The following is a 26,064-nucleotide window of genomic DNA, read 5'->3' as shown; positions in this document are numbered from 1 at the left end:
CAAGTTTCGTGCTGAATTTTTCATGGTACCTGCATTTGCTCCAAGTAGCAAAGTTCTACGTGAGAAAGATATAAATGACTCGGCTCAGTGAAAAAGCTGCTTGCTATACTTATGCTTCTTGGATGGACATTATTTCAACAGGCCCTCTTAAGAGCTACTGTTTGAAATTGTACTCAACGAATAGAAAAACTCTTTTAATTATTGCGCGAATAACAATCGCGTTTATAATGAGATATAACAACAAGAATTTCGATAATATTAACAATCATGTTCTCATTATGAAACTTAATGGAAAATTATATTTTTGAAAAAAATAATGACTACACAGAAAAAAAGACTATTCTTAAATCAACCATAATATGTTCATATATAAGCAAAAATATTATAATCTTGCTTCAAAGATATCAATCTTGATTTTATTGAATTTGTATTGATATAAGATTTTTAATTAAGCAAGTTTTGAATCAAGTGCAAAGTAATACTTGCATCAAAACAAATTTAATCAAGTCAAGATTAATATCTTTGAAGCAAGATTATAATATTTTTGCTTATATATGAATATATTATGGTTGATTTAAGAATAATCTTTTTTCTGTATATAATGCAATAATCGTTGACGTAAACGCTTCAAACGTTAAAATCGCGTATATATTTGACTAATCGGCTATTGATCTAATCAGTTTATTTTAGCTTGTACAAGTGCGATCTAATTTGTTAGCAACTACACTAAAGCACACCACGCAAAGTTACCTGCTCGATTTGGCTTTTCACCCGGAAGTTAAAATGCAATTCGTTAAAAATTCGATTGAAGTACGTTACGCGAAGTTTCTGACTGTGCCGGTCCACTCGAAACATAGTTGCGTAGCGCAAAGTTGTTACGGACCGAGAATCACCCTGTAACACGAGAAGTGAACCAACTATGCGCGTTACCAATCGCTTCTGGTACGACAAACGACATCCTACAGAGGATTTCGTCGAGTTTGTCATATTCCACGGGAAGACACTGACGTCGTTATTCACCCGCTCCCGTCTTTACTCGCTTTTGCGCCTTTGCAATGGAATACGTCGCTGCAGCACTTGCGTCGGTTATTTGAACCCCTACCTATTGTCCCGCTCCGAGAATACCTGGAATCGGAGATTTCCAGCAAATCGCGAAATCCGATTGTGAACGTAAAAGTATCTCTTGCAACGAGGGAGTCATCCGTTGCAAGCCGAAGATTTATTTATGACAAACGAGTGCATCTCAAAAGAATTCTCCGCCTTTCATTTTCAGTGAAATAACTGTAAAAATAAAAAAAAAATCAATTGTTTGTTATCCTAGAGGAGAACCTCTCGTCAGACTTACTCTTTATCACGGGATTCTGTTTTTTCCGCGTAATTCTTTTAACGACGCAGATAAACACGTTGAACTTCAAAAGTTCACTTATGCACGAATATACATGCTTATAAATAATAATAATGTTCCCCACAGACGGTACTAAATGTATCTTTTAGTCGTATTTGTAGCGCAGATGGGAGACCTCTAAATGTTTAAGTGTTCGATTTTGTGTTCGGCTCCAGTAAAAATTTTAAGGCAGGGTTGGGTTAAGCTCTCGGTTGCAGTAAAAAATTTTATGACCCCCAGTTTCCGGATGCTGCTCCGGTTTTCTTTCCTAAGATTGCACGTGAACGAGTAATCGCTGTCGAAGGAAGGATAAATTGATAATTTTTTTCACATTTATGTGATCTCTCTCTCTTATCTAATTCACGTATTAAAATTTCTATTAAATAAAATATAAAAATCGCATAGTTATTCTGTCCTCTCACTTTCTGTTCGTTTTTAGAGTTAAAAGTAAGAATGGAAATTTTTCTTATATCTGAATGAGCGATGTGTTGTCCGTTTTATGACGAATATCGTGAAAGGATATTCCCTATGGATATCGGCCGTGCGGCAGGAGGGTGAGAGATATGCAAAAGAGATACGCGCTGCAACGTGAGTGCTGTTTCGTGTATGCACGAGTAAATCCGCAGGTAAAGGATAAACATATCCTGTGATCGCGGCAAATGTATGAGTTCAAAAATTACACGAGCCGTTCGTCGTTGATCTTCCGTAACAATACGCGCGTTTCCGCAACCGACTCGTTTATTCCCCGGTTTACTTTATCCAGCGTAGCGTGATTTTATTCCACGATAATAGAATTATTGAAAGAGTACAATCGTATACAAGCGAATTTTTAATTTATATATGTCATTACAGTGATCCACGCGCACACATAAAAATTGTCCGAAAACAAGTGTTTACCGGGACACCTCGTGCTCCTAAAATAACCGTCGAAGTCAAACGCGTGTATGCTGAAAACTCGTGTAATCTAAGCAAAGCGATGCCATGGTAACCGGTTGGCTTGACGTACAAAGCGTAAGTTTGGAGCGTTCAAAGCCACTCGAATGTCGCGAAATCACGGGAGCGCACACTTTGGGGGTACATACAGGAGGGGTCGTAGGAATTTTTTTAACGCTTCGCGAGGCAAAGGGTTTAATGGGGCTAAAGGAACGGAGGATTATTAGCAGCGGCCGTACCTCCTTCGCGGCATCGCATCGGTGAAACATTGGTGTGGACACTCTGTTCGATGTGGTTGGGTGATATGGGCGAGAGAAATGCGTATCATCGTGGAGTGCTCTTCCATGTATGCACGAGTAAATCCACAGATGGAGGGTAAATACATCCCTCCCGATCGCGGCGGAGTATACGGCACATTGCTCTTTCCATCTCTCTCTCTCCCCTCCCTCCATTTTCTCTTGCATTCACAAAGATTGGCACCATTCGTCATCGTATACGTTTACCCAACAACCCCAACTCGACAATCACCAAATCTCTCTGTGTGCATTTCATTGACATCTCACTCCCCCTGTAATTTAATGATCACCATCAGGATGTCGCGTCCCTTTCTCGTCACGATGTCGAGAATGATCGAGAATGTTTTTCGTAGATTGTCGATTTTTCTAACGAGTTATATACATGACGGCGCGTCCATCAGAGAATGAACCACTTGCATGGTGCATGAACGATTTGGGATAATCGCGATTTTGTGCAACAGGAACTCGAGCGTAAAGAGATACGCTTGACATGAATTATACGGTATGATAAACAAATTCAGTAGGAAAACAAATGCAACATTCAAATCAAACGTTCGAAACACTTTTTATAATTAAATTGTGTTAATTAAGCCAATATAGTTTTTATTGAATAAGGCCAATCTCGTATGGTTTATCTAAACGCGTTGATCGTACGTAGTTTAATTAGACTCCCCAAGTTTCCAGTTTCGCATCTTAATCATCTAATACAGTCACGTGCATTCGGCATGGTCGTAGAAAGTTTCCTCATATCTTCCAGTTCGTAACATGAAAATCGGCAATTATTCCTTTGCTGAATATGGTAGTTCGAACAAGTACTAATATCATTTTATCATTATTAAATATGTGTTACGCGAGAAACGTGCAAGCGTATCTGAAATAACTGGAAATTTTGATGCATTTTTTCACGTAATTACCTGACCTTTGTTATAATGTCAATAAATAATAATTTAATTATTAAAAAAAAATTGTCACTTTTACGTACATTTATTCCTTTTTTAACGTAAAGCATCTCACGTAAAATATCTACACAAGTTGTAAACAATTTAGAGAGGCTTGGATACAAAGAATGACTGTAAATTCTGACGTAATCGACGTGAGCGAATCGAGATTTTCTCGAGGAGGAGGTAGACGTTTCGTTTCTCATCCGCCATGATAAACGTTCCACGAGAGCTCTTTTAAGAAGCGCTTACCGAAGATCGCGGATAGAAAGTAAGGATTTTTTCAGGTAGAAAATTAAAGCGGAAGCTTAGGAGAAGCCCTCGAAATAAAACACTAATTCGAAGGATCGATATGTTCTGTACAGTTCGTGAACACGGCGGGTACGGATCGCGCGAGGGTGGTTGGTGCATGAGCGAGCCAACTTCGAAATATTACTGGCAGGGATGCGATAAGGATTACGGGGCCCCAATTAAAGTCCGGAAAATAATAAAAGACGAACAGCAGCGAGATTACTCTCGTTCTGCCCCTTCTCACGATGTGACGTTTTATATCTGGTTGGATTTGGAGAAGAAATATCTAGATATTTTTCAATTTAATCTTCGCGTCAGAGTGCAATGAATTTTGATTTACAGTAATCGGTGAAATTTTCAATTACAATAAGTTTACCGTTAAAAATTAATTTTGTTTGATTTCCTTGCATTACACGCCATGAGGATTAAAATTAAAAGTGATTAAAATAAATAATTGAGATGTCTTGCGTAATCACAACTTTCTCGCTCTTAGTATTTGTCTTAATTTAATTATTTTATTATCCTTTTCGATCGTTTATTATTCTCATCGTATAAATATTTCAAAAGCACAGCCTTTTCGTTATAGTATTGAAAGATTGGCGTCCCAAGGTCGACCTGAAAGGGAGATCTTACAAGTATCACAAGGATTATCGAACTCGGTGCTCAAGAACGCGGAAAATTAGGCTTCTCACATCGCAGTTTAACTTCCGTCCTACCATCCTGTGAAAGCTCAACCCTCTTTTAACGAGGACCTTTATGAAGACTCGTTTATGTTTCTGAACCGTTAACACGCAACGCAAATGTACGCAAGCAATTCTCCTTTCAGAAATTCTTCCTAATCAATATAGTGAATCATAGCGCCTTTCTCGTAACGATCTTATTTTTTTCTGGTTAAGAATCGTAACAAAGATATTTAGAACTAAGTACTGTTTAAACACAGTGGTTTATAATTAAAAACGAAAATAAAAGTGGTTGTTTTTTAATAATATTTTTTTTTCTATTCCGGCATCCAAAGGTAATGCTGTGGGACGCAGTCACGAAAAAAGAGAGGCGAACTTTTCGCGCGAAATTCCCAGGGATGAATTTGCGTCTTGGAAGATGCCGCAGGGCAGCAAGACGGTTTCTCTATAACAACGTCCGTGCACAAACGCGAGGTATCTTTTTCCGCGGGAGTATCTGTATGTGCATCTGTAGTACTCACTTTTCCATCTGGACTGCATACTTTAATCCCCGCAAGCGAGACTATCAGGAGAACGGGCGTGAATCGATCGCTGTACTGAAACAAACAGATCAGAAGTCGTGCATGTAGCAGCAGAATAAAATTTCCAACGAACACAATAATATCCATATGCGCAGCGTTTGTTTCATTAAAATACAAATCCGATGCTGATAAAGTTTAAATCCAGGGTATACACGTAGGATGCACTCAGCTTTTGAATTTAGGATTCATATACAGAATGTATCCAACGTACGCACATATATAGACTCTTATGCAATAAAGCAATCCTTAAAAGAGATAAAGATGAGATTTCTCGACGTATTTTAACTATAATATTTAAATAATTATTTTAATAGCTTAAAAAGTAGCTTGTATGTATTAATATTTTTTCGTTTTTGTATTTTTAATATTTTTTGTTTTAATGAATTATATAAAATTTTTGTCGTATGCAACATCATCTTTGGCGACAAACGTATTCACTACCGAACGAAAAACGCAGTGAAGCAAAAATGCGATGATACGTTTATATACAATTTCGTTCACGTATTTAGAAGGGGCTAGCATCCACTTCATCCGAGTTCTCTCTATTGGAAAGATCGAGCCTCCTGCAACTTTGAAGCGGTCGTCCAATTTCGAAATTGAAAAGTTGGCAAGCTACGCGGTATAATTCAGAGAGCGGACTCCACGCAAGAATGTTTCTCGTCGGAGACGCGGTTCATTGTCTTGAAAAGGCAAGGTTGATGTGGCTGGAGCCACAAAAGGGGATCTCCGGTATAATTACGGTAACGCACGGGGCGTTGTTCGATAAAGGACGCTAGCGCAATCTTTACCACTTTCCCTCTACGGACCAATCCATAGATATCTCTTCATAGTCTCGAAGTTTTTATAATTGTACACGGTGTGTCTTAAAGTCACATTTAGAAAAAAAAAGTCTCAGAATCATATCAAATTTCCGAGTAATTATAAATTAACAGTACGAAGGAAACATATTATGTCTTCGACGTTGAAATTTTCAACGTCTGCGGCAATCTTGTTTGTGAATGCTCGTAACAAGGCATTTCAATACGATAACTTTAAGGAAGCAAACGACGGCGAGAGGGCGTAATTTGATGTAATGTACTTCGTGCAGCTTCAAGCAGAGTCTAAGAGCCCTCGCTTCTCGAGAGATGACAATATAATTATGCTTCCTTATTATAAGAATGTCCTACAATAAGGAAAGCCAACCCGACGTCTGATTTTTTATGTCTTTCTGTTTATAACTGGAATTCTGAATTTATTTGTTTATACCTGGATATTCTGAATTTAATATGTTACTCTTGACATTACTCTTTTTAATGTATTTACTTAAACAACATTATATTCAATATAACATTTATATTATTTTATCCTAGACAATTATAGAATTGAATATAAATAGGTTTGTAATTAATATAATAATTTCTCAAAATTGCAAAACTGCTAAAACTAAAAAACTTTTAATTTCATATTTTTATTAAATTTTATATATAAAAAATAATAATATTCCATCTAAAATAATTTATCGAAAATTGAAATTTGACAAGTAGAATATTCGCATATCAAACGGTAATAGCATGGCATTCTACGAGGCATATAAAAAGCGGTCGATTCGTTCGAAACAGCTGCTCGAGCGACTTGCTTATACGTTCGTCTTCCCATTCGATACCCATCAGGAGACTACAGATGTAGCATTCATGGTATGGAGGTTTTTCTCTTTATTTCATTTTTTCTTCTTTTTTCTCGCCACCGCTGCTGCTGTCATCATCAAGGAATAACCGAAGCGACATCATGACGAGACGAATACGAAACGTCACAGCTCTCCTCGTCGTCACAGAGGTACATCCTCTTATTTCTTTCGGATGACAAGATGCATTGTAATAAGATGTCGGAGAACGTGAAAAGTGCGCGGACAGATATATGATATATCATAAAATATATTCACTATTACGCTGGCCATATATACTTATAAATTAAACGTAATTAGAAGCTTCCGAATGGCGTCTCGATTTCCAATAACATTAATAATGAGGAATGCCAATTCTTTAAATAAAAATCTTTTTCTTTCTTTCAAAGCAATTCAAGGTCTCTTTCCAAGGCAAGCTAAATAGCAGAGATGTTTTAATATTTACGTAATTGCCATATCGCGATGTTTCCTTTCGTGCCTCGTGTCTGCGTGGATGCGGACTATATGTATTTGCCGGAGTTGACATTGGTGTCATTACCGTCCTCGCTGAAACGATACCCGACGAAAGTTTGAGCAAGGTGCACCGCGCAAACTTATGGTTTGCTTAAGGAAACTGCCAGACGCGGTTACGCGAATACGCGGAAAAGGCGTGGTGGAAGACTCGTCGACCGACCTCCGGTCTGCTAAGGTCTCGAATTCCAACCCTCGTCGCCATACATCCACCGACATGGCGGTTGCACCGAATGGTTTCGACCGACACACGCATGCGAAATTTATTCATTAACCGAAGAACGACGCGCGAGAAATTGTGCACTGCTCAAAGCTTTCAGACCGTTCTACATTAGGCTGTTCTTAAGTCGACTTAAGTAATCGTCCTTCAGATAACGACGAATCCAACGATGTCTTGGACGTCATTATGCCGCTTGGATTTAACCCCGCTCTTTATTCGTCAGCAGATAACCGTGGATAATAATGATTAAATGTGTGAGACAACAGACGTTTTCCAACTATAATGTCTCCCAACAGTCTTTATTATTAGAATTGCCGTTAGAATTGCTTTCATTCCTCGCCGTGTCGCTTCCCTTTCTCTCTGATTCTCATCCGTTACGCGTTTATCCTGAAAGCAATCGAATTACGCCCGACGTAAGGATGTTATTTAATTATCAACGTCGCTCCCGGACGTGGAAAGCAATTTGCAGGCCGCTGCTCGATTATCTTTATCACGGCTTGCTATCGGCGTGCTAATTACGCTTTAGCGACGCAGACACATGATGATGACGGCAAAAACGAAGACAAGATATTATGGCGACACTCTGGTCCCACGATATTAATGCGAAAAAAAAAATTGAATTGCTCTTGACAAAGTGAGATTAAAAAAAGAAAGAAAGAAAGAGGGAAAACTGGAATAAATAGTTGCTGCACAGTTGCGGCAAGATAACGTAGGTATATACACGTCATCATAAATGTCTATGGAAATAACCCGGAATTTCATAATTGTTGTGAGGAATGTCTTGTAGCGTAGTTTTGAAACAAAATTTTCTTCTCGCGATGGAAGATACCTAAGTGGCTAACAAGATTGTAAACAGAAAATCCACCTAAACAAAGTAGATCGAGGCAAGGAATAACGAGGAAGACGTCAGGAGAGCGCGCCCGCGCCGCCTCGGCACATTTCTCGAGCGCATTATTAAGGGAATCGGTCCCCGTCTGAGTATTTCCGCGACAGAAGCTCACCCTTCAGCCCACCTCACCCCTTCAGCCGTCGCACGTTTATCTCTCCGTCTCGTCCCGCGCGTTTGATTGTCCAGAAAGGGTATGTTCCCATCCCATCCCATCCTGCTGGCGCAATCTTCGATCTCTCTGTGACATATCCCGAAGGCAATGCCGATGCGATATGTCTCGGGTATAGCGACGTTCTCCGGAAATGACAGCGCTTTTATTTTCTTCATTCGTTGCGTTCGTTATTAAAAAAAGGATATTATTAGATTTTGCAAATTTAATCACTCAAATGCGAATCTAATCACGTGTGTTTAAAGATTCTCGTATTTTTGTTATTTTGTCATCATCATTATATATATGATTTATATATATTTTATAAATGCATATATAATATAGGGGAAAGTGGGAGATTGCGGGGTAAAACGCGAACAATACTATTGCAGTATATTAGAATAATGGCAATTTCATTTCTTGCATCCGATATAGGCGATTTATCAATTATAAACATTTTTATTTAAAAGTATAGTTTATGTTGATAGTACAGGAATGTTGATTATTGTAATTTAAAAATAACTAGAGTATCTTTTGAAAAAACTTCTATTGATTGATAAATAATCATTGGCTTTATTTAATCTTACCCTTAGATATATTTGCAATTTCCCTCTTCCTTCCATTTAACAGTTTAATTTATGAGTATTTCTCGACAGAAATTGCGAACTCTGACGTTATTGATCGTCAAGAACCAATCGATCGCAATTCGTCGAAGCCAACGAAGTCGAAAGATTCCGATATGACTTCAAAGTAATCATAGCAGGCGCGATAGACGGGAGTGGTTCTACAAAAGGTGCGTGAGGGCTTTTTTTTAGCGAATCATCCAGTTTCAATCGGTCGTCAATGTAATCTGTTTGGGCTCTGGGGCTTGCTACTACTGTTTTATTTCTGAGAAAGAAAATGTGCATCCGCAGGATGGATCTTACGGTCGTAGCTTACGCAGATTCGCCCGTTCACGCTATCGACAAAGACGCTCGCCTCATCCTCAAAACATCAATCATCCACCCTGTCATTGAAAATTGAATTCTACACTTTCGGTAATTCGCCAAATTGGTCTTGCCTCCTCAGATAAAATTTCACGCGCTCGGAAATATAACTTGGCGTCAATTCTCGTAAAATTTCGATCGTAATATTGACTGATAATATATTATAGTGCACCCGTAAGCGTGTATTTCGGTGCACATGGCCGATATCCCTCATATATATAAGTGCTCTCGTCGAGGAAAGAGATCTAAATATCTTCCTTGCCACAACCCGGTATAATCTGGGATCGATATTGATAGGCGCGAAGAAGCCTAAGCGGAACACACGCCGCAATTTTTTTCGCTCCGACGTGACGTGACGTGATGGCTGTTCCGTGAGAAATCGAAAGGAAGAGTGGCCTCTTGGGACGGAGGCTCTTCATCGAATAGCAGAGCAATTGACATAATGAATGCAATTTCATTCAATGCAACACGAAGGACGAGGAGCGTTGTTGCCGCTCGCGAATGCCTAACAGGAGGTGTGGAGGGAGTCACAAGAGGATGGAAAATGAAGGTACGAAGGAAAAGAAAACATAAAAAGGGGCAAAACGACCCGATGGCTGGTCGATTGCATTCGCATTATCAAGACGTCGCGATGATGTTATTATTTACGACGTCGTTAACTCAGACGCGAACTCTGCACATCGCGTGTGTACGCGCGTATTAATACCTTTCTTCCATTAATCTTTATCCCGCGCTCGATAGCGTCCTTATAAATATGGATGTGCGGAAATGCGTATCTCACTATACAGTCCGCGATTCGTTGTCCTTAAAGAGAAAAATAATTGGTTTCATTTTCACGGAAATAATTTCGACGTTGATTTCGATTGTCGTAGCCGCCATTCAATCCGAGTAGCTCACAATGGCGATTCAACGAGTGCCGTTGTGTTTTCCCATAAGACTAACTCCACCGTTCGCCGTTCGGCAGTCTGCCGTCAGGAGAGGTATCGAATGGGTAACCGTAATATTTGGAGAAAGCTTCGGGGTTTGAGGAGCTTTTGAAGGACTGACCAGTACCCTCCAGTACCGAGAGGGTACGACGAATTCTACCCTAAATTTCCGCCCCTCCATTTGCAATGAAGCCGAAGTCGAGAGTTGGTCTAATGTGCTTTAACTCTTCACCGAGGAGAACCGAACGAGGAGACCAATGATGGCGAATGCGACGAGGAGAAACGGGCGGGAACGGCTGATGGAGACGACCGAGGAGGTAGAGGAGGAACACACGGAGGATGGAAGTCACAAATATTCATAATAGAAAGCTGAAGAAATAAGCTGAACCTGCAAACAGGCACTCATTGCCATCGGCGGGTATATTCTGTGCTCGTTAGAAAAGATAGAGAGACAGGCGGCAGAGATGCGAGGAAAGGGGGAGGATACTGAAGGGGATACGGTTTTTATCTCACCCCTCCATTTTCTCTTCCTTTCATTGAATCGGTCCCGAGTCGGACCAAGGATACATTGAGTTTCTCTTCACGGGTGAATTTCCGGGGAAACAATACTGAACCGTTTATAGTCAATTAACAGACGGAGGAGGTTCGCTCTTAATACGCCTCTCTCTTCACCAAAGCTTCGGAAATTCCACGAGTGGATAAAAAGGACGAACTGACGTCTCGAGAAGACATCGCCACGGTAACGATCGTTTGAAGCTTTTCTCGAATATTTAATTTGTATTCGCTCGCGAAGACTGTTGGAAAACGACATAAACGACTATAATCATGTTTAAATCCATAAGAGAAAACATTTTGCTCTTTTTCTGAGAGCGAGATGTTTTTTTCTTTCGGAATTGTATAATATAATAAAGTATAATATAATAAAGTTGATATAATATTATAATAAAATTAATACTGTAAAGTGGTGATTAAAATATTCTCTTCGGTACACGCGATGTCACTGTGAATAATTTTCTACTGAACAATTTACTTAATTATTCGAAGAACGATGACATAAAAAATACATCTCTGCTACATTTCTATGACAATTAATAGATTAATCACATAATAAATTTTTACTTTATTTAAAGTAGTAAAACAAGTGATCATACATTCAAAGAAATATATAAATTATTAGCTAGAAAATACCATTAATCCCTACAAAAGCTGTATCTAATATATATTTAGCAGCGAGCCCCTCGTGCGTGTGTATACGGTGGCTATTAAAACTTGGTAAAGACTAGTTGTGCCGCATATTTCCCGGGGACGGAGAACCACCGAAAGGAATTCCCTCGGAAACGGGTTGAACATGTCCTTTGATTTATGATCCATTCGAGCTGAAGTACAATGATGAAAGATATGCTCTTTGCGGCAATTTGTCAGTGAATACGGAATCCGAATAAACTACACATATTCTTCTTTTGGATGTATGTAATCTACTTTTATATACCTTTGTATGAAGTATATGCATACTTTCAGCTGTCTCATTCAAGCGCGATTCGCCCATTCGCTTGATCATGTCTGGTTTTGTTTTGTCTAAGCATTTCGACGACATAAGTCAATTAACTCGCTCAGTAATAATTTTAACTGAATAAAATTTGTGAGTTCTAATACACTGTAAAGTTAATACATATCTAATTCTATTTCTAGCATTTGCAAGCTCGTTAAAAAATTATACCTAATATATTCAAGCAACACTCGACTACTCATAATATGAATACATATCGCAGACAAAATCACCTTAGCATGTTTTATAGACGCAATTAGTAATATCGTCATTAACATCTCTCAGCTTATTGGGGCTTGATTATCTTCGCGGAAACTTCGTCGCGCGAGTGACGGCCGCACCCGTAGATTTATGATCCCTTTTATCGAAGTACAATGATGGAACATTCGCTCTCAACGACGACTCGTGCAATTCGAACTCCACGGAGGCTAGAAAATAACTCACCTCACCTATCCACCGATCCACCTATCCCCCTTTTTTCTGCTCTTATGCTTGTTACAAGACACACCCTCGTTTCTAGAATGGACGACGATCCGCCAGCGTGGCACGCGTTATTTGTCACCCGCAGACAATGTAAAAATCCCAGAAGCTCGCGCGTCTTTTTTCCAGATGGAATTTCGTCAAGCAAGCTTGATTTATGAACCTACGCGAGCCCACCAAGTGACCATAAAGCACTCGATGTCCCGGTTATACAGCAATGGAAGAGATTCAACGTGATAAACGACGATGATCGAAAGCCATTAACGTTTTCGTCTCTTCCGATTTATACTGAAAGAAATAAATGCATTGTCGAGAAAACAAAGATACTTTAAGATAACTTATTTAACTTATAATTTATCTTTCTGTTAAAGCAAAGAGCTCGATTAATTAAATGCAAGTAATTTGTGCACAAACAACGTATATTTTACAGTAGAAAGCTTTATTAATACCCTTTTATCTCATACTCTGTACACATTCGTATATTTATATTCAATAACTCGGAAAGAGCAACAACAGTAATTGAACAATATTAATTTATCAGTTCTCAATAAACAGCGAGTTTATTAATGTAGTTTATTAATGTAACCATAAATCACGATTTGAATCAGAATTCTCGCTTGATTACTTTGTTGACTAAGTAGAGTATTATAGGATCCGTATATCTTCGATAATCTGCAGGATGTTCTCCATTTAGTCGACACGAGTGCTCCCCTGGGCCACTCTATTTCGCGATCTTGTCCCTTTGGAACTTCGTCTAATAACGTGAGACCATCCTGTGATTCATAGTTCATTGCTCCAAGAATCGAATATTTGAAGAAATCCGTCGTGGCGCGTGATCGAGATAAATGCGTTTCAATCGAGAAAAAATGTCTCATGGTTATGTACTATCTAGAATAAATTTTACTTTAAAATCTGTCTATAGCAGATCATCTTTTGTAATTGCGTTTTATCAAAGTTTCTTGTTTTGCTTTAATTATATTACTACTTGTTTAGCTACGAAAGTTCAAATTGGATTGTAATTTGTATATATTTAGTGCAACTGTTAAGGCTTCTCTTTATCTCGTTCCTTTTCTTTGATAGACTTAGAAATAAAGTCTACTCTATATTAGTCAAAAAGCAAGATTAAATTAATTGCTAAGAAGAACAAAGCTTTACGCGTTTACGAGTCCCCTTTTATGACTTACGATCACTTCCGTCACACAAATCGACGATTGCGTGTCCCACGTTTTTTCTCGAAGCCCTCATGTATTAACTCGAGTCGTAGTGTTAATCAAGAACAAAACTTTTTACGAGGGTTACGTCGATGAACGGTGGTGGACATGAGAGATGAACAACATTGGGACTCAGCATGACGGTCCATGCGTAGGAAGTAAAGTGACTGTGCCGTAGTACGGCGAATGATAAAACAGAGAGAGGGATGATCAAGTGAGTGATCGACTCGAATAGAGGACAGAGGGTGGCCGATATCTCCTTCCGTTGCCCGCGGCAAGATTAGATTGGCCTACCCTTCGTTGTCGTCGACGTCGTTGTCGTAGTCGTCGTCGGAGATAGCTCCGTTCCCAGCATCTTTCTTCGAGATGCGAAAATGGTCCCTTTTTTTGTCGTGCTCCAATGGAGTCTTTTCAAAGATTACACCTGTGGCTCGAACCACAGCGTAGGGTATCAACCGATGCGGAAAGCGTAGGCTGAGCTTTCCAAGGGGTCCAACTTTAATTTACCTTTATCTTCTTTACACATTGCGATCTTAATACAAATCCGTCAAAGATCTCCAAGAAAGAAAGTAGTAAGATGATTGTGGGGAACGAAAGCTATTCTTCTCGCGAGTCAATGACAAAATTGGAAACAGTGAGCTCGAGTGGACATCGCTCGCTGACAATACTGTCTATCATTCATGAAATTTTTCACGCCAAAATAATTCTATATATATATTTAGCAACCCCAATGTGTCCATCGGATTGTCATCGTAGTTCGTTAATTTGCATTAATGCGCTCTGTCAATCGACGTGTCGTTTTCATTAACGTGTCGTTGTCGCTGGCTGTCGTCGTCCTACTTGTTTGATGGAAATGATGGAAATGTCGATTGGAACGTTAGTAATTAATATGTGTAAGTTTATACGCACTAGAATTTAACGTTTACATGTAACTTGTAATGAAATGATAGGAAAACAAAAAAATTATTTATGTATTCTATATCTTCTCTCAAACTTTACACAATAGATCTCGAGGGGTTTAGATATAATTTTAAAAGTTTAATTTAAATCTACATTAGAACTGCACGTTCTGTTTACGTTATGTATGATTGATAATTGATAAACGCATGTATTGTTGAGTTAATGAAATGTTTTGTTTTCTAAATACGAAGTGTTGTATAATGAAATCGCTCTAGCAAAGCGCGTCCAACTCGTGACGTGAACCGATGGCTTTCGTTTCGTGATCCACGCGCGTGGAACAGCGCGCATAGCGAACCTATATAAGCTGTGACTGTTTATCGAAACGTCACGTACAGACGACCTATCAAAACCAGAAGCGCGTTGCTTAAGCTCTCTCCCTCTTCTTTCTGTTTCACAGCTCTTTTACGTTCGGCTTTGGAAACATATTAAATGTACGTGATAATATATATTGCACGAGATATTTTTGGCGGATGTTCTAAAAATCGCACGAGCAGCAATCATTTTCCATTATGCAAATCGGATTTACAAAATTCACACTTCAAATTGCAAAGATAATGCAAATGCTAAAAATTCGCTTTATATTAATGATAATAACATTTCGTTATTTCTCGCGTTGTTTCGATTTTCTAGAATTTTCTTCTGCACAAATTGACTTTACGAATAGTAATCCTTTTTCGGGGGTGTGATATGGTTAACCGTAATTGCAAAATTGAATGCATACACTGCCGAAGGTTTGAAGTGTATTGTTTGTCGTTTCGACAAAACGGTCTTGTTGCTCGTGTTTTTTTTTAACTATGATACGATATATTTGTTTCACAGACGGATGGTTACGAAACCAATCAATGCAACTTGCTCGAATGGAAGGGCAAGTGCACAAAGGGCTGAGTATTCGAAAAAAATTTCGCAATTCTCGAAAAAGACGATGTAAAATTGGCAGTTGTGCCGTAATTTCTCTCGAAATGTATTTTACGCTCTGTAACATAATGCGTTTTTATATTGCGCGTTTCATACATACGCAACACCTCTATTTTTGATTTTCATTACAAAATAATTCGTTTTAATTATTAAATTTATAAAATATTGACATAAAGAAAACAACACGCTTTTGTGGAAATGAATACATTATTAACAGCTTATTGATTAAATTGCGCATGATTTTCATTAAATTTAGTTTCTAAATTGCTTTTTAGTTTTCGTACATCGTTAATTTATATACAAATTTCTCTTGACGCTAGTTTTACGGATTAATTTAACAAGTGCTACGTAACTTCTATAAGAAGATTTATGGCCACATAATATTCCTTGGCATGATAAGAAAACAGTTTTAGAAGTAAAGTTTCCTTGGAAACCTCTTCTCCATAAAATAATTCCTTATAATTAGATGATGCTGTACATATGTTTGCTAATTTGGGAAATGTACTCAGATATCATTTTAAACGAAATAGCGCGAACAGATAACATAACATATCGTATGTATGTACTTGCTCAATATTAAAACTTTGCACGGTAAAACTTGAAGCAACTCACATACCCGAATCCGCGTTTAATTATTTTAATAGAATGAAACAATTCTACTGTTTTCAATCTCACGACAGAATAAAAGAAATTTATTTAAATATTCGTACGTGTTTGCCAGTAGCATAATCCAATGTTAAATATCTAATTTCACTAATTGTTAAAAGCATCATTAATTATGAGTGTAGCTTGGGCAATTTCCTCATTTGACTCATTTTATATTGGCAGAACTGAATTAATATAATCTTACACATTATAACTGTAATTCGCTAAAGCATTTTTACGAAATAAAATATTTCACGACGTATTGTCAATATTTTAAAATATATAAGTTTTTTATTAACTAAAATAATCCTGCTGCTCGAAGAAATGGTAAAAATAATATCGTCGAAAAATGCGAATCACCATTGCACAAGCAATTGTATCAGAAATAAGTTAGCGCACAACGCTCGGGGCATATTAAATAATGCTATTGCGTAAAAAACTATGTGCAATATGGATTCTATATGATTCAAACGGTACCGAATATTAATTTCCAGTAATTTATATCAAACTTGAAATTAAATTTATTCGATAAAAGCTATATCGAATTGGTTTTGTGGCAGGTTAATTCATTCCAGTATAATACCGTTCATATGTTTTCACGATGATATCGCATTTACTGAAAAATTGGAATGTAAACTCTGATTACAAACCGGTAACGAATCTGGGTTTATTTTATTCTCGGCCGTTTTGACGTTTATCTGCATTTAATGTATGTACAATCGAGTGCATTTAATGGCGTCCGGCGCGTCTGCATTCACGAGGCTATTTCGCAACATCGATTTTTCTTGGTCATTGCAAGCGTGATATTAAACCATGCAAATACAGCAACCAAATAAAGAGAAGTACCTTTCACAGAAAATATTACTGACAAGTTAGTTAATACTGCAGAGAAATTTAGCCATCGAATGCGAACGCGTTGAACATTAATTCGGCTGTATGCATGAAAAATTTATATACGAATCACTTACATCAATAGAACATTTGAGAAAAAGTAATTTAATTTTCATTGAATACCACATTCCGGGCTCGCTTTTGCGAGAAAGTAGTCATACTAACGAATCGCGGAACGATCGCGCAATTGTACACTCGGTGGTGCTCGTGCGAGTCTTTCATTTTTAATTGGGTTACTCAAACTAATTAATTCTCGGGCTGAAACGAGAGGGTAGAGCGGCTCTCATTAACAGAGACGACGTGACACAAAGAAATTAACGGTGCAAAAAGTTATTGACGGACGGCAGCACGTCGGTAATTTATAGTAAACGGGCGACGCGCGCGAAATACTTTCCCTGTCTCTCTTCCTCTTTCACTTTTATCGCGATGCTATTTTTTTTTATTTTGCTGAGCTTCACTCGTGAATTGATTAGTTTCGTTCTCTGTTCGCACGCACGACACATTCATCTTTACACGTATGGCGTTCTAATAACAGACGCGTTGCTATTTGTTAACAGCCTGCACAGATTAGAGCCAGATATTTTAATTATGCAGTGAGACACGATATAATTTATGCAATTTGCATCTACAACGGTTGCAGTAGCGATTGCGTTTTATATCGCAAATTATAGTAATCTTTTTTTTAAATGGATATCTCTTACAAATCGTCTGTCGTTTCTCTTCAAAGAATCTCTTTTCCTTCTGGATATTGTATTGCAAAATTGATAAAAGTTTTTTACTAAAAGGAAGCATTTATTAACCTGTGTTGTTTTACAAAACAAGTTTCACATTTTACAAAGATTAAGATTTTGTTTTAACTCCTCCCTCGAGATCTTACGTTACAGGCATTCTGTATGCAAAGTAATAACTATGTAAACGCGCAAAGGAAAAATTTCACTTTAATGTAAATTTGTATATAAAGGAAAACAAGAGACATATGAAAGGGCGCAGTGAAGTCATTATTATGGATCTTGAAGAGACAAAGTCGAGTAACAAAGGAAGGTTAATTAAAGTTGCAGTAAACGGAGTAGCATGAATAAATCCAGAATAGCGAAATAATTAAAGCGTTTCGATACCTTTTACGTCATCCAAATTATTATCGATAATGTAGTATAAGAAAAAACAAAAAAAATGCTTTTAAAAATAGAAAAAAAATTAAAATAAAAACCTATTTTATATATATAGAAATTTGAACCAATTTTTCTACAGGCATTTTTTTGCTGATGTATCAAAAAAAGTAAAAACGTATAGAATCGTTTTAAATGCAAATTACAGATTTGAGAAAGAAAAATGCAAAACTAATTGAACGTTATCGGAGGTGCGTCAATTGTTTTCCAGAAATGTTATTCATTATTATACGATTAATGATACACGTATCGAGATTGTACAACACACAATTAAAATGGAGCGTTTCTTACCTGTTCGAATTTTCGTAATATTACGGCACGATCGATGAATACAGCCGATCGATCGACGAGGAAAATAGTCGAGAAAGTTGACTATATTCACTCTTATCGGGAAAAGCGATCGCGAAACGCGTCAAATCAGGCTATTCTCTGGAACGTGATACACGTTTGGCTTGTCGGACGCGACTGACAGCACCGTGTTGCGCCACGTGGACCCCAACCACCCCTTGAAAAGCTTTACGAGCACAGAGGGGGTAGAGGATCATGCGCGGTGCTCCGTTCCGTGTGCTTCGAATCAATCTCTTTTACTATATTTCGCTTCGCTCGCTTTGTCTCGCTAATCGCGTAATTAGCGATATTTCGTTCTTTCAGTCATCGACCGGAAGTTACCTTCTAATAGTCTTCCTAATGTATTCTACAATCTCAATAAATATAGAAGACAATCAGTGATAAATCTTAAAAAGTCGCCTTCGAATAGAAAAAGGGTGCAAGAAAGGAGTATTAGGAATAATTTTTTACGAAAGGCTTTTTTAAACTATTACAATATAATTTTCTTTGATATAATTCAGATTTCAACGGCTTCTTGTCCGATCGTTGGGGGAGGACATAAACATAGCCATTATCCTAATTAGGACTTCGTAAACCCAAGCGGCCAATAACTGTCTGGTGGCCAATAACTACGACCCTATTACATTTATCTTATATATGAGCAACCAAATAGTTTCAATATTCTAAGAACTCGCTATTACTATAATATATTTGTATTTTGCACAATTATCTGAAAATAGTAGACACGCAACGTTTAATTATATTTATAAATTACCCGTCCTAAAAAGATCGCGATAAACAATCACGCTTTTCTCTTTGAAGAAAAATTAATTGCGAATTGTGGACAACGGCATTTACGATTTTGGGATATTTCGCGGAAGACTTTGAATAATCAAATATTATTTGTGCAATGTGAAACAATAACGCGAGTATAGCTGAATTACGTGGCGTGTTCCGGAGATTAATCGTTCCGCTTGTCAGTCTCGACGCGTCAAAACGTACGTCTCTTGTAAACCCGGAAACCCGTACGCGCATGTTACATCAGTGTTCGCTTCAAGACTTGGTCCCCGACAATCTCCCCGGTACCTCCTTCCCAGTCTTTTGCTGGTTCTGACGTTTGCAGCATCCCGAGCCCGTAAACTCATCCCGCTTCTCGCCGATCCCGCCAACAGGGGTGCATGCGGCGCGATGTTTACATTTCAATTATCCAACGTTTCACTCTGCGCCATTATTAGTATTTGCATCATTTAGCAGGCGCAAGAACGTGCCTCAGCAACGACTCGAGCGCTTCGTCTGGTTTCAGAATAGTTAGAAGAGGGGTGAATCCGCGAGCGAGCGCGTCGAGGATACGAATCGGTTGGTTATCCAACGATCCGCGCGAACAATTACCCGAGCGTGAAAGTGGGGCTTGTGTTGAATTTGAATTGGTTATTTACAATCGACACGGTCGAGTGTAAAACTGCGGTGGCCGACGGAATCGCAATAGCAAATCGAATAAATTTCTCGAACTCTGCGATTTTGTGATTTCTTTTTTTTAAGTCGGATTTTATACGCGATGATCAAAGTAGGTCAAATATCGACATAATTAATTTTCCATGTTAAAAAAATACTATACCGGTTATCTATTGTAAGAGCGACAACACGAAAGAAAGTAAAACGCGAGATCGCTCAATATCCCATTGGGGAAACTAAGGTTTAAGTTCATGAACGACCGGAAGAATCTGTAATGGTGGAGAAAGATTGGTTAGTTCGAGAAACTCCTGGGAATATCGGTAAGATAAAAGACACGTTGTTCCCTCTTGTTCTATCAGTGGAAATAGGATCCTCGAAAACTGCCGTTAGCCGTTCTATCAGCGAACTTTACGACGACGTCAATGAGGTCACTATTCTGATATCGACCGGCTCTTTATCTCTCGTTTCTGTTGGCCCACTGCCGAAATAAAACTTTGTCCAGCGTGTCGACAATTGCTCTAATCTTTCTTGCTTAAACGAAAAACAGTTTGCGATAACATCTATTTCATCAAGTTGCTAACCGTTATCGATATCACTTGATGTCGATATCACTAGATACCATATCTCTTTGCAAATTTTCTTTATTATAACTGTATGCTTGTGTTATTTTTATATTTTATGTATAACGATTTCTAGCGGGTCTCACAAAAAATTTGTCGTTAAGAATTGCGCTCTAAAAGTCTGACGCACGTTTGGGAAAGTTGACTCAACTGAAATCGTCGACCTCGCTGTCGTGATCTTCGGCAGTGATGCGATGCAATGACTTCACAAGGATGCAACATTAAATCGCTGTATCATCGACCGCCGTCGTCCCTGAAATTTGAATGAGCAAACTTGTCCTCTTCGTCGCAGTTCTAGTTAGACGTCTTCTTCCGCAGCTACCCATCTCTACTCAGAGTTCGTGAATATCTGATCATCGAAAAGACGGATCTTCCGCACGACCATTCAGTAACTGTACTTTGCGCGGTCTGAAGTCTGATAACGTAGTCTGGACCAAAAGGAACATATGCATGGAGAGGATATGTTTACCAATGCTATCTCTCCACAATACAAGAACGAATCTTCTTGCTATTTCGTGATATAAACTGAAATCATGAATGGAATTGCAACAGACGAGATCGTGATGTTTATATACAGTGAGAATTATATTTATTTTAATATAAACCGCTTTTCAATAATTTTTTTTTATTAAACCTTAATTATAAAGCCAGCCTACTGTCTTCCTTTGATTATTATTGTGTGTGTGATTTATGTATATATATATATATAATAGATCAGAAAAAATAAATAGTGAAAATATTCCAAGCAAACTGATTTTTAATATAACCCTTGTTGTACAACTTTATTAATCTAATACACACAATTTTTAATAAAAAATTTTTATTTTTTAAATAATTTTTTATTTTTTACGCGTGTAAAATACTTTTCAAGGACAATGGACTGGTTTGTGTATCACCGTGCATTCATCGTGCAATATATATTGCACCGGCGCTCTTTAAACCTTTTAAGTCGGCAACACGCTGTCGTACCGCCAACTGGAATGGAAAGGCTCTTAGCAGGTGCTTTAGGTGGGCGTGTTCAACCACGATATAGTACCTTTTAACCGCGGAAACGGTAGAAAGCACAACTACGACCTGTCGACCCCTTTTCTTCTCTTTTTATCCACACCTTTCCTTTCTTTCATTGCATCGACCGCAAGTGAGGAGCAAAATTTCCAATTCTTTTTACACTCGCAGATGTAATAAATAAATTTCTAAACATCTTGAAACAGAGACAATTGTGGTTTACCCCAAGAGTTGGAATATATTCATCACTATGTTTATTGGCTATCTATAATATATGCATTTAGCATTTTCAAGAGTCATGTGTGTTTATCATTTCGTTCATAACGTATGCAAGCACATATCTATATGTATAATATTTCTTGAATACGTGCCAGCTTAAAAGCCGGAAACATTCCGCGAAAAGGCCGAAAGCGAATCGCATTTGACCGAAAGAAATTCACGAAAAAGTCACTGCTCTAAATATTACAACCCCTTTGCTCGAACGAGAGTCGTCACGTTGGACCCCTTGCGTGCGTACAAGGCGTTCTAGCCACGATGCGCTATACGCGGAAACCCCGTGGCTTGCCATAAAGAAAATCCGTGACGGGTCTAGCTTCCGGCTTTTCTGCAGAAATGTCCCCTCCTCTTTCGCCACCCCGTACATCTTTCTCCAAAAAGTATCGCTTCTGGCACCGACCTGCTTGCTGTAGCCACTCTTGCATACTGAACGTACGTACGTCATCCCCTTCCGCACAGCGGGATGCGAGATACGCCCTTCGATCGGTTTGTCTTCGCTTTCTAATGGCAAAAATGCGCCCTTGGAACAGCTTCAAAGGACGTATTCTAAATTTTAACATTGAAATCTGCCACGAAACAAGCTTTTCTTCTTGGTTTATATTTTCTTTTATGGTATGTCAGAATGTTTATAAAAGACAGGGGAATCAACTTTTGTGTTTTGTGGATGTCATGAATTTTTGTTGTATTTTTATTAATAGAGTCTATTCACAATATTATTATTATTTTAAAATAGAATCGAGATGACCGGAGCAAAGTAAGTAAACTAGCAACGCCACATTGCATTATCAAGGACGTTGCGATTAGTTTAAAGCACACGTGTGTCATGCGTTAGTCTTTCGTAAATATTTAATGACACGTTCCTTGGCATCCATGGCCAATCAGCCAACAAGAACTGGTTTAGTTATGGCGCGGCAGATGAGATAATTATTGGCGATGATCAGTACCTACTGCAAGACGCAATGAATTTGCAGTAATCGCTCAAATTGCTGATGTGTGATCAAGGAGAAAAAGGGAAAAAGGCGATTGCATTTTTGTGGGCTTAATTATACTGATTTGATTGTCTGGAAATTATCACAATATTGATTGAACTGCTACTTCGATCGATCAACGTCGTAATCACTGTCGAATAACACCTCAATTTATCAAATAGAGAACCGTCGAATAACACCTTAATTTATCAAATATTATAGTTACAGAAAATTATATTAAAACTTTCTTGTTTGAAATACGAGTTATACCTACTACCGTATCTTGTCTTGTGTTAGAACTTTATTTATATACTTTGGTGCAATTTATTTATATCTTTATATTCTATAATTATCTACGTAAAAATAATAAGAAAATAATTATGGTATTGCAATATTTTCTATGATTTAATAAAAAGGATATTAGTTTTCGAAACTTACCGGGGAAGCTTATTAGGGAAGAAGGTTATTTTAACATTATTAAATTTTATAATCTCTCTTCTTAATTACCTAGATATACATTTACAAATTTACAAAATATGAAGCGCCGCGAATATATTTGATTGGATACAACATTATATAGAAACCCATTGGAAACTGAATGTACCAACAGAACAAATTAATAACATGCATCACTGCGAGAGTATGTATCAATATCCGCAGTAATCCAATTTTACTAATCCATTATGTGTTTAAAATTCAATTACTGATAAATCTTCCGAAAAAGTCAGAAATTTATTATTGATAATGTAAAATCGAATCATAATCCAAAATGAAATCATAGTTCTGCATCGTCACATGCACACGTGATTCCGATATTGGAACCCGCCATTTTCATCTTCGCTCTCCTTGAAACTGCACGGAGATAACATCGTGTAAGAAGTTTCCTCCTTTCCGAGACTATTCGGCATGAGTTACAAGAAGAAAAGCGTGCAACAGAACGGACGCGAATGGAACTGCCGCAACGACGGGAGAGTTTCACTGTAATATCCGAGATCATTTGAGATAGTTTCAAAAGACGGGCTCGTGTCCAGCAAGCGAAAGAGAGAAAGGGAGGGAAAAATAGTACAGACATCGCATCCCGATCTCCATTCCAACGAGAGAGGCCTTCGGCCTTCCTGTGCGACGGAAAACCACGTGGTATCTTCTTCGCGTCTACGTATCCTATCTTTCGTACAGATACAGAATGCAAGTTTGCAAATCGATAACGAGCTTTGTTCAAAAAATACCCGCCGGATATTTTTTATCGAATAATATCAGCTATTATCGCTCTGTTCAATAAAATAATAACGCGAATTCTCTATTATGGCCGCTCGTACCACTATAAAATAGAAGTCTATTTTTCCATATCTCGCGTATTTCAGTGCATATTCTGTTACCGCGATTCCGTGTCACTCAAACTGATTTTTTTCTTCAATCAAAATTCGTAAATGTTTTTGTTACAATAGCACATTTTATCAAGTTATATTTTGAACTAAATATATAATACGAGTATATCGTATTATATACACTCGTGTATATACACTTTTTTGAAACTTTTCTTATTCATAGTAATATCATAAATACATTATATTTTCCTTTCTTCAATTTAAAAATTATTTTTACGAAAATTCAACATCTTTGCAAAAGTGTTTAGAAATAAGAAACTTAATAATATTAAAATTGTATAAATATTAAGAACCTAATCAAACAATTATGATAATAAAGAGGCGGTAAATAGTTAATTAATATTCCAAGAATAAAGAAAACTTAAAAATAGTAGTTTTACTTTGTCTGTGCTCGCTTTATCCTTGCCTTATCCTTTAAGCTTCACCCTTCTGAAACTCCGCTGCCTCTTTGCCCGGCCTGCTGTTTCTCTTTTCGCGTTTGTCAGGGGCAATGACAGGATATTAAAGTAGGAACAACGCGTAGACTGCAGACTGTAAATATCCGGTGGTGCTCGGCTTGCCTGACGTTCACAGTGAACAGGCGGATAAACCTGCGCCAGCAAAAGGATTCCCAACGAGCCGGACATGGGCGGTCGGGAATCTCCGCTGTCCGTATGGAAATGCACCGCAGAGTTTATTGCACGCTGGCTATGAAGCGCCGGTCGAGATAATAGCGTTGATGAGGAAGATATAAATTACTTGATGCTATGAATAAGTGACAAAGACGGCACGCGGCTGTTCTCCTTCTCTTGCGTTGGCGTACACGCACTGCGTGAGTTACTCGAGCGACTACTTGATTGATTGAATACACTTCGCGATAACAAAGTACCGTTACAGCAGTAACCGATGCAATAATTATTTTAACCCATCGGCGCAGGTCGCTATTTTTGAAACTTTAATTTAGAGCCTGTTAATGCAGATTTAAATGACAGACTAAGAAATTGTAAAATAATACTTCAATATATTATTAAAAAATGACTTAGAATATTATTTTGCAAATGTACAGATAAATATTAAATCTTCTTTAAATAAAAGAAGGAATAAAATGTATGCCGAGTTTTCTAAGGTAAAAGATATTTCGAAAATTGTGCATTTTCTTATTATGTTAATTAAAAGTTTTACAGAAATTTTATATTCCTTGTCGGAGTAACCACAAAGTATAACTTCTTGAGAATTTAGAACTCTAATATAGAGAGACTACGGAGAATTTATGAATCTCAATGATGAGAGAGGCAATATCACATGGCTATTCTTTATTGTAGCTAATAAAAGAGGACTTTTAGAACGACCAAGGAAGTTTATACGGAAGTCACTTTTTCTTACTCGGGATTAAATCATTCTTCTTCCTCAGAAATCGACTCGCAAATATTTTAATTGTTGAAATCTGATACTGGAAACGCGTAATTAAAACTTCTTGAAATAAATCCTTAAAACGACGAACAACTAAAATTACGAATTCAATTATTCTGATATGATTAATTAAATTGTCCATTTTATCATAGATTTTCAATAATAATGTAAATAATAAAGACTACGGTCAATTAAAGAATTAGATCCAGGTAAACTCTTATAAATATACTTATGGTAAAATGTTTGAAAATAAATAAAAATATCTGTAAAAGAAAATTTTGTTTCTCGTTTTAACTTTTTTCTCATTCCTTAACGGCGAAAAATTTTGTAAGAGAGTTTGCTGTATCTATAGAGTTTGCAGAAAATATATCCATTTTTAGACGAGC

General features: G+C 37.7%; 1 protein-coding gene across 4 annotated transcripts in view; it reads right to left on the bottom strand.

Moving 5' to 3' along the window:
- LOC108769166 (tensin-1) overlaps positions 1-26,064 on the bottom strand; it is a 62,022-nt gene that overhangs the window by 22,343 nt on the left and 13,615 nt on the right. For 2 of the 4 annotated variants that reach the window (XM_018519994.1, XM_018519996.1), the window contains one exon: positions 5,044-5,118. The exons of 1 other annotated variant lie outside the window; for it this stretch is intronic. In XM_018519994.1, coding sequence (XP_018375496.1) covers positions 5,044-5,118 — 75 coding nt within the window. Of the gene's footprint in view, positions 1-5,043; positions 5,119-18,547; positions 18,614-26,064 lie in introns of those variants that run through there. One more of the 4 variants, XM_018519999.1, reaches the window with a different exon arrangement.

Source organism: Trachymyrmex cornetzi, unplaced genomic scaffold (genome assembly GCF_001594075.2).
Source record: "Trachymyrmex cornetzi isolate Tcor2-1 unplaced genomic scaffold, Tcor1.1 scaffold868, whole genome shotgun sequence".
In the NCBI taxonomy this organism is placed as follows: domain Eukaryota; kingdom Metazoa; phylum Arthropoda; class Insecta; order Hymenoptera; family Formicidae; genus Trachymyrmex; species Trachymyrmex cornetzi.
Note: the sequence above shows the minus strand (reverse complement) of the source record. Positions and strands in the feature narration are given on the sequence as shown.